At 40.5% G+C, this 14,432-nt stretch overlaps 1 protein-coding gene across 1 annotated transcript; it reads left to right on the top strand.

Moving 5' to 3' along the window:
- The first annotated feature begins 1,795 nt into the window (after positions 1-1,795).
- LOC133417381 (serotriflin-like) lies at positions 1,796-4,492 on the top strand. The gene is made up of 7 exons (XM_061705118.1): positions 1,796-1,895; positions 2,061-2,161; positions 2,231-2,321; positions 2,883-3,025; positions 3,453-3,547; positions 3,884-3,966; positions 4,365-4,492. The coding sequence occupies exons 1-7, from the start codon at positions 1,796-1,798 to the stop codon at positions 4,490-4,492; spliced, it is 741 nt and encodes a 246-aa protein (XP_061561102.1).
- The last annotated feature ends 9,940 nt before the right edge of the window (positions 4,493-14,432 follow it).

Genomic DNA, 14,432 nt, shown 5'->3' on the forward strand with positions numbered 1-14,432 from the left:
AAGTGTCTAATTTTCAATATTTACAAAATTCCCGAAAATTTTAACATTTTCCAGAAATGTACCCCAGTTGTCGATACTGTATATGGAATATATGTCAATGTTTACAACAATTGTATTTATTTTTTTGTTCAAAATGGCCCCGAACTATTGTTCTTGTGCACTTTTGGTTTCGGTTACTCCAGCAGCCTTTTTCAGCGGCGGACATATTGCACCCTCAGCTTTTTGCTGCCAAGAAGTCAAATCCATTTTGTCTCATTTGCTTGCAAAGAAACACACAGTATTATGCAAAAGGTATTTTTAATGGCTTGTATCTAAATAGTTGGATCTCTGGAGTGCCTGCCCAATAATCAACTATGAAATGAAATAACCATGTAAGTACAGTATTTTGTTCTCAAACAATTTTTGTAAATGTTTCTGCGAGGGAGGCGTTCTGAATTTTATCGTACTGTGATGTAACACTGAGTGTTTGCACAGATTAGCATTAGCTAACAGCGTTATCGGCATTAGCTTCTGATAAGCGGCAACTTGTGGTAACCTTGACGTGGGAACGGGGGTATTTGTTTTTGAATGTTTTTGAAAACCGAAGAGGCCCAGAGGGTCCAGTTAGACACACGGGTATTTTAAATTGTCCTTGCTTCCATTTTCGATACTGGCTCGTCCTCATTTGGGCCGCTGATGAGCTCGGACCAATCGCAGGTCACGTTGAGCGAGAAGCGGTGTACACCCTGGACTGGTCGCCGGTTACTTGCAGTGTACATGTAGGTAAACAAGTATTCGCACCTATGGACAATATAGAATGTTCAATGAAGCACTCACGCATTTTTTGGAACGTGAGAGGAAGCCGTAGTAGTTGGCCCTCGTTTATCGGAGGGGGGCTAGGTTCGGGACCCCCGCCAGCAATCGGTGAAATCTGCATATGTTTTTCATTATATATGCATATTTCAAAGCTGTATGAACCTCCCCAGACTCTTATTCATCTTCTTCATTCCCCTATTAACCTCTAGCATACTCTTACAAACACTTTCTATACTTTCTAAACATGCAGTAATGCACAGTAGTACTGTACACTATGTACATTGTATTCCTTGTAATATGTTTTAATGATTTTTTTTCTTTTTTTTTTTGTTTTGTTTTAGCCCAGGAAGGATTTATTTTACTTAAAAAAAAAATCACAGCATAAAGTCAAAATCCTGCAATATGAATATGAAAAAAAAAAAAATCAGCAATGCAATGAATTCAGAATAGGTGAACTGCGATATAGTATTGGAACACTGTACCGAGAGAAAACCCAGACAACATAGGGAGATCGCACACAAGGTCATCGGAACGGACACTTCGACCCTGAACCTTAGAATTATTCCGCTACAGTGCAGCTGTTTGAAATTGTGCGTAATAAAATCTCAAAATCTCCTTTAAGACTACAGTACAACCATGTTCACGTAACTGCCGCTTGAAGAGATTTCACGCTATCGACAATTATAATAAAGATCCGAAAGAGATTCATAATGTTCGTCTGACCTGCAAAAGTAGTTTAGGGGAAGATAAATTTGCTTCAAACCAAATCAGCTGTAAAGGCAATTTAGGAGCCAAAGTTTGTCAGTTGTTCGAAACAGCACAGCACAACATAAACCGAGACCGCTAAAATCGTCACGGTCGCTTCACAGGTGCCACACTGCAGGAAAAACTCAGTGAGATGTCCTTGAGTCTCTATGTGTTTAAGCTCACGTGACAGCGTGGCGCCGCCGTATATAAATCCAACGGTGGCCCTTAGAGGGTGTCAGTCCAGGATTTAGCAATGAGCTCGTTCTTTTTCACCTTCCTGTGCGCCTTGGGCCTCTGTGCTGCCCTTCAAGTGTCAGCCAGCTTGGAGAAGGATGTGGAGACCGTGGCTGTAAGTACAATCAAAGTCAAAAAGTCAACGTTGTCCGACACATTTTGTGTGCTTAATCCTACGACGCTTCTTCTCCTATTTCTGATCCGCCGACCTGAAGGAAGGTGAGTGTATCAGTAACTTCAATTATAGGCAGCCGTGACAAACTTTCCATGCTGCGTGACTTTAGGAAGCGCCCTTGCCTCGTCCTCGGAACAAAATGAGATCGTGAACAAGCATAACACCCTGAGGAGAAATGTCAAGCCTACTGCTAGCAACATGCTGAAAATGGTAAACGACACGGTTGTAAAAAGACAATAAAGAGACAGAATCCAAAGCGTATGTGTCGCTGTTCCACAGAGTTGGAACAGCGAGGCTGCAGCCAACGCTCAGAGGTGGGCCAAGACCTGCTCCATGAAGCACAGCCCGGACAGCTCCAGGGAGATCAGTAGTAAGTTGCTTACTAGAGCGGTCCAACGCAAGCCGTTATTCCAGTTTTTGTTTTCTATAGGAAAGCAGCAGAGTCAAAGTATCGCCATCATAAAACCATCCCCTTCCATTTTTACATACTGTATGGTTGATGCCAAATGATGGCACATGATGGGGCGAAGCCACCGTTCAAAACGTCCTCCGATCTTTTCAGTGACATTATGACCAGCATTTTGCCTTTCTTCAATGAGGCTGAAACAGTGGATAGTTGCAAAAAATACATTTTTAAAAATCTGTCATTTTGATCATATTATGTGTACAGTTGGATGTTTTCAACGTCCACTCTGTCATAGTGTTGTAATTTTGTGGGGTGAGATTAAGAAGTCTCAAAGGCACTTTATGGTGATATTGACTCCACTGTGAAATTTTCACTACTTTTCCATTTATCATCTGGACTCAGACACAATGTAATGTTGAAACAGTAAAACACCAGCTCATGGATGTTCCTAATGACAGTGAGGAGTAGCAAAGGTTCAATTTGGCTGCGAAGTACGATCATCGTCGTCTTGTTTCTGTGCTGCAGCGAGCGGCTGCGGCGAGAACTTGTACATGGCCAGTTACAAAAACACCTGGAGCAATGCCATCCAGTCGTGGTACGACGAGGTGAAGGACTGGCGCTACGGGGTGGGATCGGTCAACGGAGGAGTCGTTGGACATTTCACACAGGTACCAACCAGCCACTTTATTAGGTACACCAGAAAAAAAAAATCAAACTAAAAAAGTGACAAATCTTGAAGCATGTGGCACTGTAGGTTAAAGTTAAAGTTCCTGTCTAGTAAACAGGAGAGCCTGGGTTCGAATCCCAGCAGTGCCTTCATTAGATTATTTGGCCGTTAAAGTAGCGCCTGACCTACCAAGAGCTGTTGTTATGCCACTGTAAATAAACAATTGAAGTGTCTACTGAGAATATACACTACACATACATTATACTGTAATTCCGGTCAGAATTTTTTAAAAATTACATTGGTTCATTTTTTTATTCGAAATTAAATGTTATATCGTCCTCTATAATATATTCAATACAATATATTTTTTTTATTTTGTTATAAAGTAATTTTTTTTTTTAAATGTAAAACTATTTCTGCCTTTCTAGATTGTTTGGTACCGCTCAAACCAGATTGGCTGCGCTATGGCCTATTGTCCCAACTCCCGCTACAAGTACTTCTACGTCTGCCACTACTGCCCACCGTAAGTACATGAAACATCTCTTTTATAATAATATATCTTTGGTTTAAAAAAGAAGGACTGAAAATTATGAAATAAGGAATGTTTTGGGGGTATAGAATAAATTCCCCCCCCCCCCAGACCATTTCTTTTTTTAAATTGACGTTTCTGTTGCATGCATTGAAAAATATATATTTTTTTAAATGAAAAAATAAAGCAATAACCACTGCAATTCGTCCAAATGCTCTCCTTCTAATTGTTAAACAGTGACACCAGGGGATCTGTTACATGTTTGGGTTTGTAGCCAGCGAATGACAGTCTTCGTGCAATAAATATTTGATGTTGTGACCTACATTTTAGCGGAAACTACCAGTATACTCGGCCTTACAAGTCCGGACCCACCTGTGCTGACTGCCCCAACGCCTGTGACAACAAACTGTGCAGTAAGTAGCATCAGCCAGTGCGCAACAACTATAAATTGAGACAAGACCATCATTTTTTTCACGATACACTACTCACAAAAAGTTTGGGCTGTTCAACTTTTGGGTGAAATTTCAGGAGGAACCTAAAATGATTGAAAACTATTACCTTTGCAGATGTACTTAATTGACCTTCTTTAAACATTACATTTCTTATGTAAAATAGGTGCCTTGGCTCAGTAAAGTTTGTGAAACACTTTTCTCCACACTACTATTAGCACAGACACAAAGATGAGGTTATCAAGGATAAGCGTGCCAATGTGTTCTTAGCCTCAGCGCTCTCTGCAAAAAGGAAAAGACATTTTTGCCCTCCAGCTTCCACTATTAACCTATCAACCCATAACGGTATCCTCCTCCAACAGCCAACCCTTGTCGCTACACTGACAAGTACAGCAACTGTCCTGAGCTGAAGCAGCAGCACGGTTGTAACAACAGCAACGTCGCCTCTTGGTGTCCCGCCTCCTGCAAGTGCACCGATCAGATTAACTGAGTGACTCGGACTGAAATGTTGCATTGAATAAAAAAAAAGTTTTCCATGCATGTGAAGTCATCCTTTACTTTTATCAACTTGTTAAAGTAGTAGATTATCTGGTCCAGTGCTTCCACTGCAGTTGTGATTTCTTTGTCACTAAAAGTAAAAGGCGGGCCATGTACGGAAGCGTATTGCTGCCACACCAGAAAAAAAAAAAGGTTCAGTGTCACGTTATAGAATGATAAATTTGACATTTTAACGTGATGCGTTTCATGTTATAACATGATGAATTTCACAGTTTCCGGTGATAAGTTTCATGTTTCAACATGAAAAGTTATCGAGTTATAAGGTGAATAAGCTTCACTTTTGCATTCGGAAATACAAAACAAAGAAATTATTTACGGGTCAGGTCACTGGCAGAACCTTGTCAAGGTATGTGTGTCTTAGAAATCAAAGTTACGAGCTCCGTAACTACGCTGCTCTTCCATAATACTGTTTAAAAAATAAAATAAGGCCAAGTGTTAAAAAAATAAAAATAAAAAAACATTTTAAAAGAAGACACATACCTTCAAAGGGCTCCGCCAGTGAAATTTTGAATTTAGTTACGTTGGAATTGTGCTTTTAAGGTAAAATTGTTACTATCTGTAATGTACTATACATTCAAATTTCAATTAGAATCATAAAGTATTTTTACAAGTGTTAAAGACCAATGCCAATGCAAAAAACAACACGAGGTGTCCTAGCCGGTCCACAACTAATACAAGCCATTCACGCGGGTCATTCCCGGTTGCCATGGCAACAACAAATACACCAGTCTCCTTATTACAAGCAAGTGTACAAGCACAATAGTTTTGAAGCTTCTACTTCAACATCAAATTGTTGCTTTCAGTCCAAGTAGTGAAGGAAGTGAATTATCCCGACACCAAGTGGGAAGATGACTCATGATTTCACAGCGCTACACACGGCCGAGTATGTTTTCATTTGTCCTCATGAATCAACCTGAGCGTCCAAGACTTCCTATCGCATGCGCTACTATTGTGTTGAAATTAGTTCCTTTTCCCATGTGATAATAAGCTGCTTGCACTGAAAATAAACACTTCAGGTTGAATTTCTCTGATAAACTTGTAACCCCCCCGTGCCAAAGGACTTTGGTTGCGCACTGTCACATGCTAAAAAACAGTGGTAGGAAAGTAACAAAGTACAAATACTTTGCTACTGTACTTAGCGGAGTTGAAAGACGAGGGCACCACCTGAAGTGGGTGGAGTTAGCGAAGGAGATAAGTGGGCGAGTCTTCCCTCTGCCAGTGTGTCCGGTGATAGCGGATGTCCTCCCTTTTGGCGGAGCGCGATAAGGCCGATCGTGCCACTCTGTGGGCCTTATCGCCTCCAGCAGCGAGCGACGACTGTTGGTGCCAAGACCACAGGATGTTCAGGACTTCGGGCATCTATTTGTCCTTGCACTACTGCGCATCCTCTTTGTCTTACACCCTATCCTTGTCAAACATAAATTGCAAGCCATTATAAACAAAGTACCGGTAGTTGTCATTTCTTTTCGATATTTCTAAGACAAAAGATAGAATCTTGAATTTATTTATTTTTTGATTATTCAATTTTTGTTTTAAACTCAGAAGTTAGGAAAACGGATGCAAATCAGTTCTAAGCATCAGTGTGTCCAGACTGAAGACATGTTCATTTAGTCTGGTGTGTTATCGCCTGATGGATCAGAAACAGGATGTCGGGTGGGGGGGAGCAAAAAACTGACAGTTTACTACATTTAAAAAGACTGTGAACCTCCGTTCAGCAGAGTGTACTTGATTTAAATGAATAGTAAATCGTCACTGATTCCCTGAAAACTTACCCGGAGATATTTTTGCTTGAGTTCACAAGGATCAGTCAGAAAGTGCACACAATTAGCAAGGCGTGCTCATATTCCAGTTATTTTCCATACCATTAGGAACTCTTATTTTAAGGAACATGCCAGTGGAATGACATCCACTATACATTGTGTGCCTTGCACAGCTGTGTAATTTAAGCATTGCGCATTCAAGTCATTTTTAGGGCTGTACTCTTCGAAGAAACTGACTGAGTAACTCATCATTTGGGATTCTGTAAAATAAATTCATCAATGTAAAGGGAAACTTTTCATACAGTAGATAGAAGGCGCAACCAAAATGACTTTTCTTTGTTTTTCTGGAAAAATGAAAAAGTTCACCATGGATTGGAGATACAGTACATGCTTTTCATTGGACAGTAACGAATGTCCAACATCCAAGAAGCATTTATTAGTTACAGTATGTTTAAAATCAGCACTTACTGTATCACATGAGACGAAAGGCTATGTATGAGCAGAAATGTTCCGCTGTTAAATAACATTCTCAATCATGAGATAACATGGTATTGACAAAAAACATGTTTTCCTCATCTACTCAAAAGTCCGTCCCTGGCAGGAGTTTTGGCGAGAGTCAGTTTGTAGCAGTGGTGGGCGGGTCAGACCAAGCAAGGCCTCTTCTGCTGGCCTCAACACTATCACAATCACTAACTGACGTTCGCAACTTCAATTTTAATATTTGCTCAAAACCAAGTTAATTTATTCCCATCAGTCTATGCATTTCTTTTTAAATGATAAGACAATTTATTGCAAATTATTTTGCGGGCCACCAAGCTACGCGACCCCAGTTTGTGAACCACTAATCTATACAGCCCTGCCGCATGACTGTTTTCCCTCAGATGTGTGTGCGCCTCATGCAGCAGGTGCCACCTGCTTGCCAACCGCGTCAACCGCGGGAGTGGTGAGGAACCGTTCAAACGCGCCTAAGATGAACAAAACGCGGCGGGCGTGGAACTTCCTTCCTTCTACTGGAGCGCTACGAGATGCAGGGAAAACAACATTTGCCTATTAAGCTTTCATCAGACGATGGCGGGAGGCGTGTGCGAGGCAAAAGCCGTACGAAAACACGACAGCTCGGTCGCATGCCGCAGCACTGACAGATCAAGTTCATTGATAAGGAGGAAAAGAATACTGTAGCCACGTCGGATTCTTGGATGTAAAGGTAGACACATACTTCCATATATTGTCCTAAAAATAACATAAGCGAAGGACTCGCGGTGCAGTACACGCCATATGTATTCGCAGTTTCCTAAAGTTCACATCATGTTATTGTTTTATGAGCAAAAGGTCAAACCGCACGCCAAAGACGGATCCCTCCCAGGGATGCTCGGCTTAGAACGCGTCTGCTTCATGTCAGCCATCGGCCGGGCCAGTTGTTTTTTCTGGGTGCCAGTGCAACCCTCACGGCAAATGTACATTTAAACAAACAAATTGTGCAAAAGGGGCCAATGGGAGACAAAAACATTGAAGTTGAGCGTTAAAACATCACAACTCTGTTCTTCAAATCTCGAACACCCCTCACACTACGAAGCAATACAGGAATTTAATGGATGTAAACAGGAATTTGTTCTCCTGTTGCTTGAAGACGAAAGTATCTGCATTTTCAGAAGCAGAATGTAAGAGGTCACTGAGGTCACCCCCAAATTTTTTTTTTTTAATTGTAGAATTTTATCCTGAGAGTGCAGATATCTGCCAGGGCCAAAACCCACTTGTTGGCACAAAATCGCTAAATTAATAGACAATATGGGAAGTACAAATCAACAACTGAAATAATGTGGTTGCACAAGTGTGGACACCCTCTTATAATTGGGATGCGGCTATGTTCAGAATTAACCAATCACTTTCAAACTCGTTAAGTGGGAGTCAGCACACAGCTGCCACCATTTAAATTGCCTCTCATTAACACCAAAAACATCGTAGATGTACTAGAAGGCTTTTTCTTATTTTTGCAGGTTTTGTGCTAACCGAATGCTATTTGGAACTGTTCGTAATTCCTTCCACCTTGTTTAAGGGCCTAGTTCTGGCCAAATAAAAACAGCCCCAAAGCAAGTGACTAAATGCTTTTTTTTTTTTTTTTTGTCCAGTCATTTTCATGCTAGTCATAAGCCATTCCACTCCATCCTATTTAGCATCCGCTTGGTAAATGAATGTTGTTGATAGTATATAATCAATATTTAATTGCTTGCATTGGTTATTATTCTATATTATGTAATATTATATAGCGCATAGCCAGATATTGTAAATGTACAAATAGCAGGTTCGCTGTACGTAAATATCATGCACGATATGTCTAAATAGTGACTTGCTTGTTTCCACACAATATGTTTTTGAATTGATATTTGGGAAAACATGAGGTCACGGGTGGTCTTAAAACGGTCTTATAAATATTGAATGAGAGTTTTTTTTTGTTTCCCCATATTCTCGCTGTACTTTACTAGCTCTTTTTCCAAGCTCTTGACTTAAATAATAAATACACCCCCACGGGTTTTTACATCTGCTTATCGCTGCTGCCACATAGTAATCTGACAGAGACGTTTGACATTCACACACAAGGGGGGGACGTTGGTGGTGGTACTAGTAGTGGACGGGGGAGAACATTCCTTTTCTTCATCCTGGTGAATCTGGTAGCCATTAGCTGGTGTCAGACACATGTAGGGACCAAATTTATTAGCGTCATCGCAACTAGTGGTCACGGGAGGGTCAAGCCTTCAGGCTTCATTATTTCAGACGCATTCCTTGCCTGCAGATACTTGGTGGGAGAAAATGGTTTGGAAAGTGGAGTCCTCTTTCGTAACTCAAAAGGAAGATTTATACTTTTTTATACAGTGCTGCCTTGACTTACAACTTTCATTCGGTGACCACGCTTGTGACACAAAACACTCGCATTGCAAATTATGTTTCCCCACTGAAATGAACGCAAATGCCATTAATCTGTTCCAGTCGTTTATCCGCAATGAAATAAATGGAAATGCCATTAATTTGTTCTGGCCTCCCCAAAAACACCAACAAAAATGTTTGGAATGCGTTTTTAACAAGAAAAATCACACTCCACAGTATTGTACTTTATAAAACATACAGTAATAACAAAATTCAATAGAATGTAAAGAATTAAACATCTTGTGCATCATGAGTTCATGGTTTAATTCAATGGACATTGTGCTACTCTTCTAGTTTGTGCACCTTGGCCACCAAAGGGCAGTATAATACATACTTCAGACACGATACAGACATCAGGTAGATTTGAGTATGAAACGCACAAGAAAACTGTTGCAACTACGCTGCAATTATATTAGTCGTTTTTTGCAGAGGATAAAGAATATATGCCTGTGAGTATTGTTGTATGCTCTGTTTGCATGCGTTGATCCCGCTTTTGTTCATTTATAAGTTTTATAAAGTTTATCACCATATCAATGCTAGGTTCATGAGCTCAAAAATGGAAAGGAAGTGGTTTGTTTAAATACACAACTCTTTGTTTTATGTTTAGTTTTATTGTAAACTTCAACGAGGTGTAACAACAAACAACTTGAAGCTACAACACATCCTCTTTTTTGAAGAATTGTTCATTATCTTCTGCTTATTGTGAAGTTTGTGGCCACCATCTTTGGTTGATCAACGCATTGTATTTTTTTAATTTACTGTATTTTTAATTAAAAAGTCAAATGTATTTAGGCGGCACGGTGGTCGACTGGTTAGAGCGTCTGCTTCACAGTTCTGAGGACTGGGGTTCAATCCCCGGCCCTGCCTGTGTGGAGTTTGCATGTTCTCCCCGTGTGTTATTGCGATGTTGTGACACCATAAATAACATACAAGGGGTGAGGATCCTGAAATGTTTTAACAGGTCCAATTCATACTCAGGTCTTGTTCTCTCTGTAGGGTTCCCGGATTCTCAGTCTTTAAGTGAGTCTGTTGCACGGTAACAGCTTTCGTATATTGGAAGCACTTATTCCAAAAAAAAGGACCAGCTTTAAAAGCAACTTGTATGGCCATTAAGAAAGTTCAAATATTACCTAAAAGCTTGCCTAGTTTGTGAATATTTTGGTTTTAAAAGGTTTGTATTGCTTCAAAGTGTATTTAGGTTTTCTTATACTAAGAAAATTGATTGTTTAGTCCGTGATTAAATAAACGTGATAAAAACACAATAGGAGGCTTTACAAAGCAAAACAAGGAAACCCTGCCTACCTTTGAATGACTTTTTAATGGACATTTTCCAATGTTTGACAATAGTGGATGCTGCAATATGATATATTCAACTGTATGCCAACGCCAAAACATTAGCATGTCTAAGTCTTTGTATGTAATTACTGTTCAGTTTGAAAGCAACCGCGTCTTTCGAATAATATATATGGATGACCTATTCGACTCCATGTCATGAGATAAGCTGGAAGACGGGAGAACAAGAATGAAGCTTCCCACATATGGAATTCTATCCATACTGTCTATCAGGATATGTAATTCCCTTTAAATAACAAACACGGGGAGAAAGTTTTAACAGCAATCATCAATATAATCCAATTGTTCATATGGTCAGTAAATTGCATACATCAAAAGCTTATCAAGGAGCCAAAAGTGGCATGAGCAATTGTTTGGACTGACCATTTCCAGTGTTTTACAGTATGTTTGACAAGAGCTATTAATCACAGCATATATACAACAAGTCTTCTCCCAATGCTATGGGCCGTCTTGACGTTTGCGTGACAAAAAAATGTTCTCCCTTTTCTAATTTGCCGACATGCCTCAGTCGACCAATCTCTCCACATCCTGTGCATTGAAAGCCCACTCCCCATGCTATTGGACTCAGGATGTTTTTTTCTTCTTCTTACCCCCATCCACCCAACCCTCCCCTTCATGTTCCTATTTCTATGGGAAGACTTGGGTTGGGGCCCAATCATTTTAGTTTTTAATAGAATGCACTGATAACGTGGCAGGTTGATTGCCACATGGAGCCAAATGAGGAAAGGGTGCGGCGAAAGGACCCTCAATTAGGGGCCGTCTAAAGAATGCTACGCGAGATAAAGCAATTACACGTCGCTGCGACGAGGAGGCTCTGTGTTAAATGTCAGGATGGACTGCACAGGAAGCTCGTATGAATGATTTGGAAAAAAAAAAAAAGAAAGAAAAAACAGGTGTCCTTTGAAGGCTCTGCTTGTGCAATTCCAGTTCATGTAACATTCAACACAATCAAAATGGAATTTGCACATGACGTTAGGATCTCAACACTGTGACAACATGTCAACTCCTTGCTTCCCCGGTTGTATTTTGTCACTTCACGCAGATGAATAAAATGTCAGCTTAAAAACACGTGAGGATCTTATCGTACATTTCGGGCTTGCAATGGCCTGAAACCAGCGCTCGGCTTGTTTTATCTTCCTAATTGAGGAAACAAGAAAGTAAAGCAACGACTTATCTATGTGCGCGAGCAAACAGAAGTCCCACGTCGCTGCAAATTAAGACCTCCCCATCCTGTCCACCTCCTCTACAGCTGGCCTGTTACACACACACACACACACACACACACACACACACCAAATGGGCCGCAAACAGTAAGCAAGGGTTGAAATGACTTTGTAGACTCAACAGGCAGGAACTGGCTGTTGTAATCAAGGTGTTACGTAATTCTAATCAAAGCCCACTATGGTGGAACTTCTAAGCTTCAGGATGCTGGACAACCTCCAATTTATTCATACAAATTAATTTCCCAGGCGGAATTAATGGAAATGTATTAAAGCGGTGGCATCAAGAAGCATTACTAACCATGTGTCTACAACATCGTTTTTAACTGCCATACAAGGGTAAGATAATGTTTTTAATGGGACCAAAATATGACAAATTCCAGTTTTACAGTCCTTCAAAAAAGTACAACTTGGACTGCCATCATGCATCTTGTCCCCTCATCACATTTCTCAAACCTTAGTTTAGTGACCTCCTAAAGCAAGGCTGTCAAACTCATTTTCGGCATGGGCCACATCATGCAGTAGTTATGGGTCTCCTCTGATGCCCCTAATGTCTATAAAAACCATATAAATGTATAGTCACCGCTCCTTACTATTACTTAATTGCCCCGCCAATTGATTGTTACATACTATATGTCAACAACGAATAGAACTTGAAATCAGAAGTCATGGACATGATGCAAAGTGATTTGGTGAAAAAAAAAATCTGCTTGTAATATCTGTTAAAAGTGAAGAAAGATTACATGAAAGGAACACACCTATTTAGCTTGAAAGATTAAGTTGACACACTTTAATTGCTTTAGTGGGTCCCCGGGCCTTGAGTTTGACAACAGGGTCACAAAGGACCGACTCCCCAAGCGTTTTGCTTTTTATTTGGCTTTTTTGTTGTGATACTTGTTCCTGATGCTACCACAGAAGGGTTCCAAATTTACTCCAAGTTCAACTGTACACACGCAACTGCCATTTCCCTATGTCACGTTTTGCACGTGGTTTTGTTTTCACACTATTCATATTAAGTGCTTGCTCCTGTCCGCGCTCAGTTCTGACTTAGAGTACATCTGCCATACGTACGTTCCACAGCAACACAATAGGCATGCCAATTAATCGCTCCCCTGTGCACCTGTTAAACATCCAAGCGCTCTCAGTGGTCTTCAATCTTCATTTGGAGAAGTGTGCGAAGCTTTGAATGTTCAAACAGGGCATGAAGGCATGTGCATGTGAGAAGATGTGACCGCAGGGTATTGCTATTATGCTGCATTGACTGCGGCATGATTTCCTTATTTTATCAAATAACTTCAGTCAAAAAGGATATGGTGGGATATCGACACTCTCCTTTTTTATACAAAACAGGTTGTGTTAAATGTCTATATACAGTGCACCCAACAAAACATCTATCCATCCATCCATTTTCTGAGCCGCTTCTCCTCACTAGGGTCGCGGGCATGCTGGAGCCTATCCCAGCTGTCATCGGGCAGGAGGCGGGGTACACCCTGAACTGGTTGCCAGCCAATCGCAGAGCACATACAAACAAACAACCATTCGCACTCACAGTCACACCTACGGGCAATTTAGAGTCCCCAACAAAACAGATATGTCTAATTGATCTGTTTTATAGGGCATAACTTCGGGCACTGCAAGTATGGTTTACTGGATTTGTAATGCCCACAAATCAATGTTTCAATGTGTATATATATATATATATATATATATATATAAACTACATATATAAATATATATATATATATATATATATATAAACTACATGTATCTGAATGCATTTGTAATACAACTCATAATATAATATAAACTGTTTCCAATGTGAATTGATGTGCATTAAGTTATTTGGAAAATGTGATGAGAAATGTTCATCCCAACCAAAAGCAGATTAGGTTTTGGTCTAATTGACGCTTCACGAAAAAACAAAATTTCTTCTGGAACACTTTGAAGTCAAAACTTCTAAATAGGAACTGTGTGACTTTGAGCAGCATTCCATTCTACTTTCGCTTGTTGAAGGAGTGAAATTTCCCAGTTTCGTGGAATGCAGCATTGCAATCTTGTCCATTAACATTCTTCCACAGATGTTAATTTAGGCATAATTCTGAGTGTGCTATTATTTCAGTACAAATAATTAAAACTGAGGCAATCCTCCAAAGTGGCACGGTGGGCGACTGGTTAGAGCGTCTGCCTCACAGTTCTGAGGACCGGGGTTAAATCCCCGGCGCCGCCTGTGTGGAGTTCGCATGTTCTCCCCGTCCCTGCGTGGGTTTTCTCCGAGCGCTCCAGTTTCGTCCCACATCGCAAAAACATGCGTGGTAGGTTAATTGACAACTCTAAATTGCCCGTAGGTGTGAATGGTTGTTTGTATATACGTACCCTGCGATTGGCTGGCCGATGATAGCTGGGATAGGCTCTAGCACGCCCGCGACCCTAGTGAGGAGAACCGGCTCAGAAAATGGATGGATGGATGGGCAATCCTACAAACTATGTGGTTTGCATAAACAAGGAAGATAAACATACAGCGTCCATAGCATAAATGGCTACTACAATAATGAGAGCTTGCGATTGTTCTTGATTACGAACATTTACCACACTGATAAACTACAAGTTTGGTTATCAAGAT

The sequence above is a fragment of the Phycodurus eques genome, chromosome 18, assembly GCF_024500275.1.
Source record: "Phycodurus eques isolate BA_2022a chromosome 18, UOR_Pequ_1.1, whole genome shotgun sequence".
In the NCBI taxonomy this organism is placed as follows: Eukaryota; Metazoa; Chordata; class Actinopteri; order Syngnathiformes; family Syngnathidae; genus Phycodurus; species Phycodurus eques.

Excerpts from the sequence above, each read along its gene's own strand:
- LOC133417381 (XM_061705118.1), top strand. The coding sequence starts at position 1,796 with ATGAGCTCGTTCTTTTTCACCTTCCTGTGCGCCTTGGGCCTCTGTGCT. Across the intron at positions 2,322-2,882 it reads CAGCTCCAGGGAGATCAGTA|CGAGCGGCTGCGGCGAGAAC; the intron begins GTAAGTTGCTTA and ends TCTGTGCTGCAG. Across the intron at positions 3,548-3,883 it reads GTCTGCCACTACTGCCCACC|CGGAAACTACCAGTATACTC; the intron begins GTAAGTACATGA and ends CCTACATTTTAG.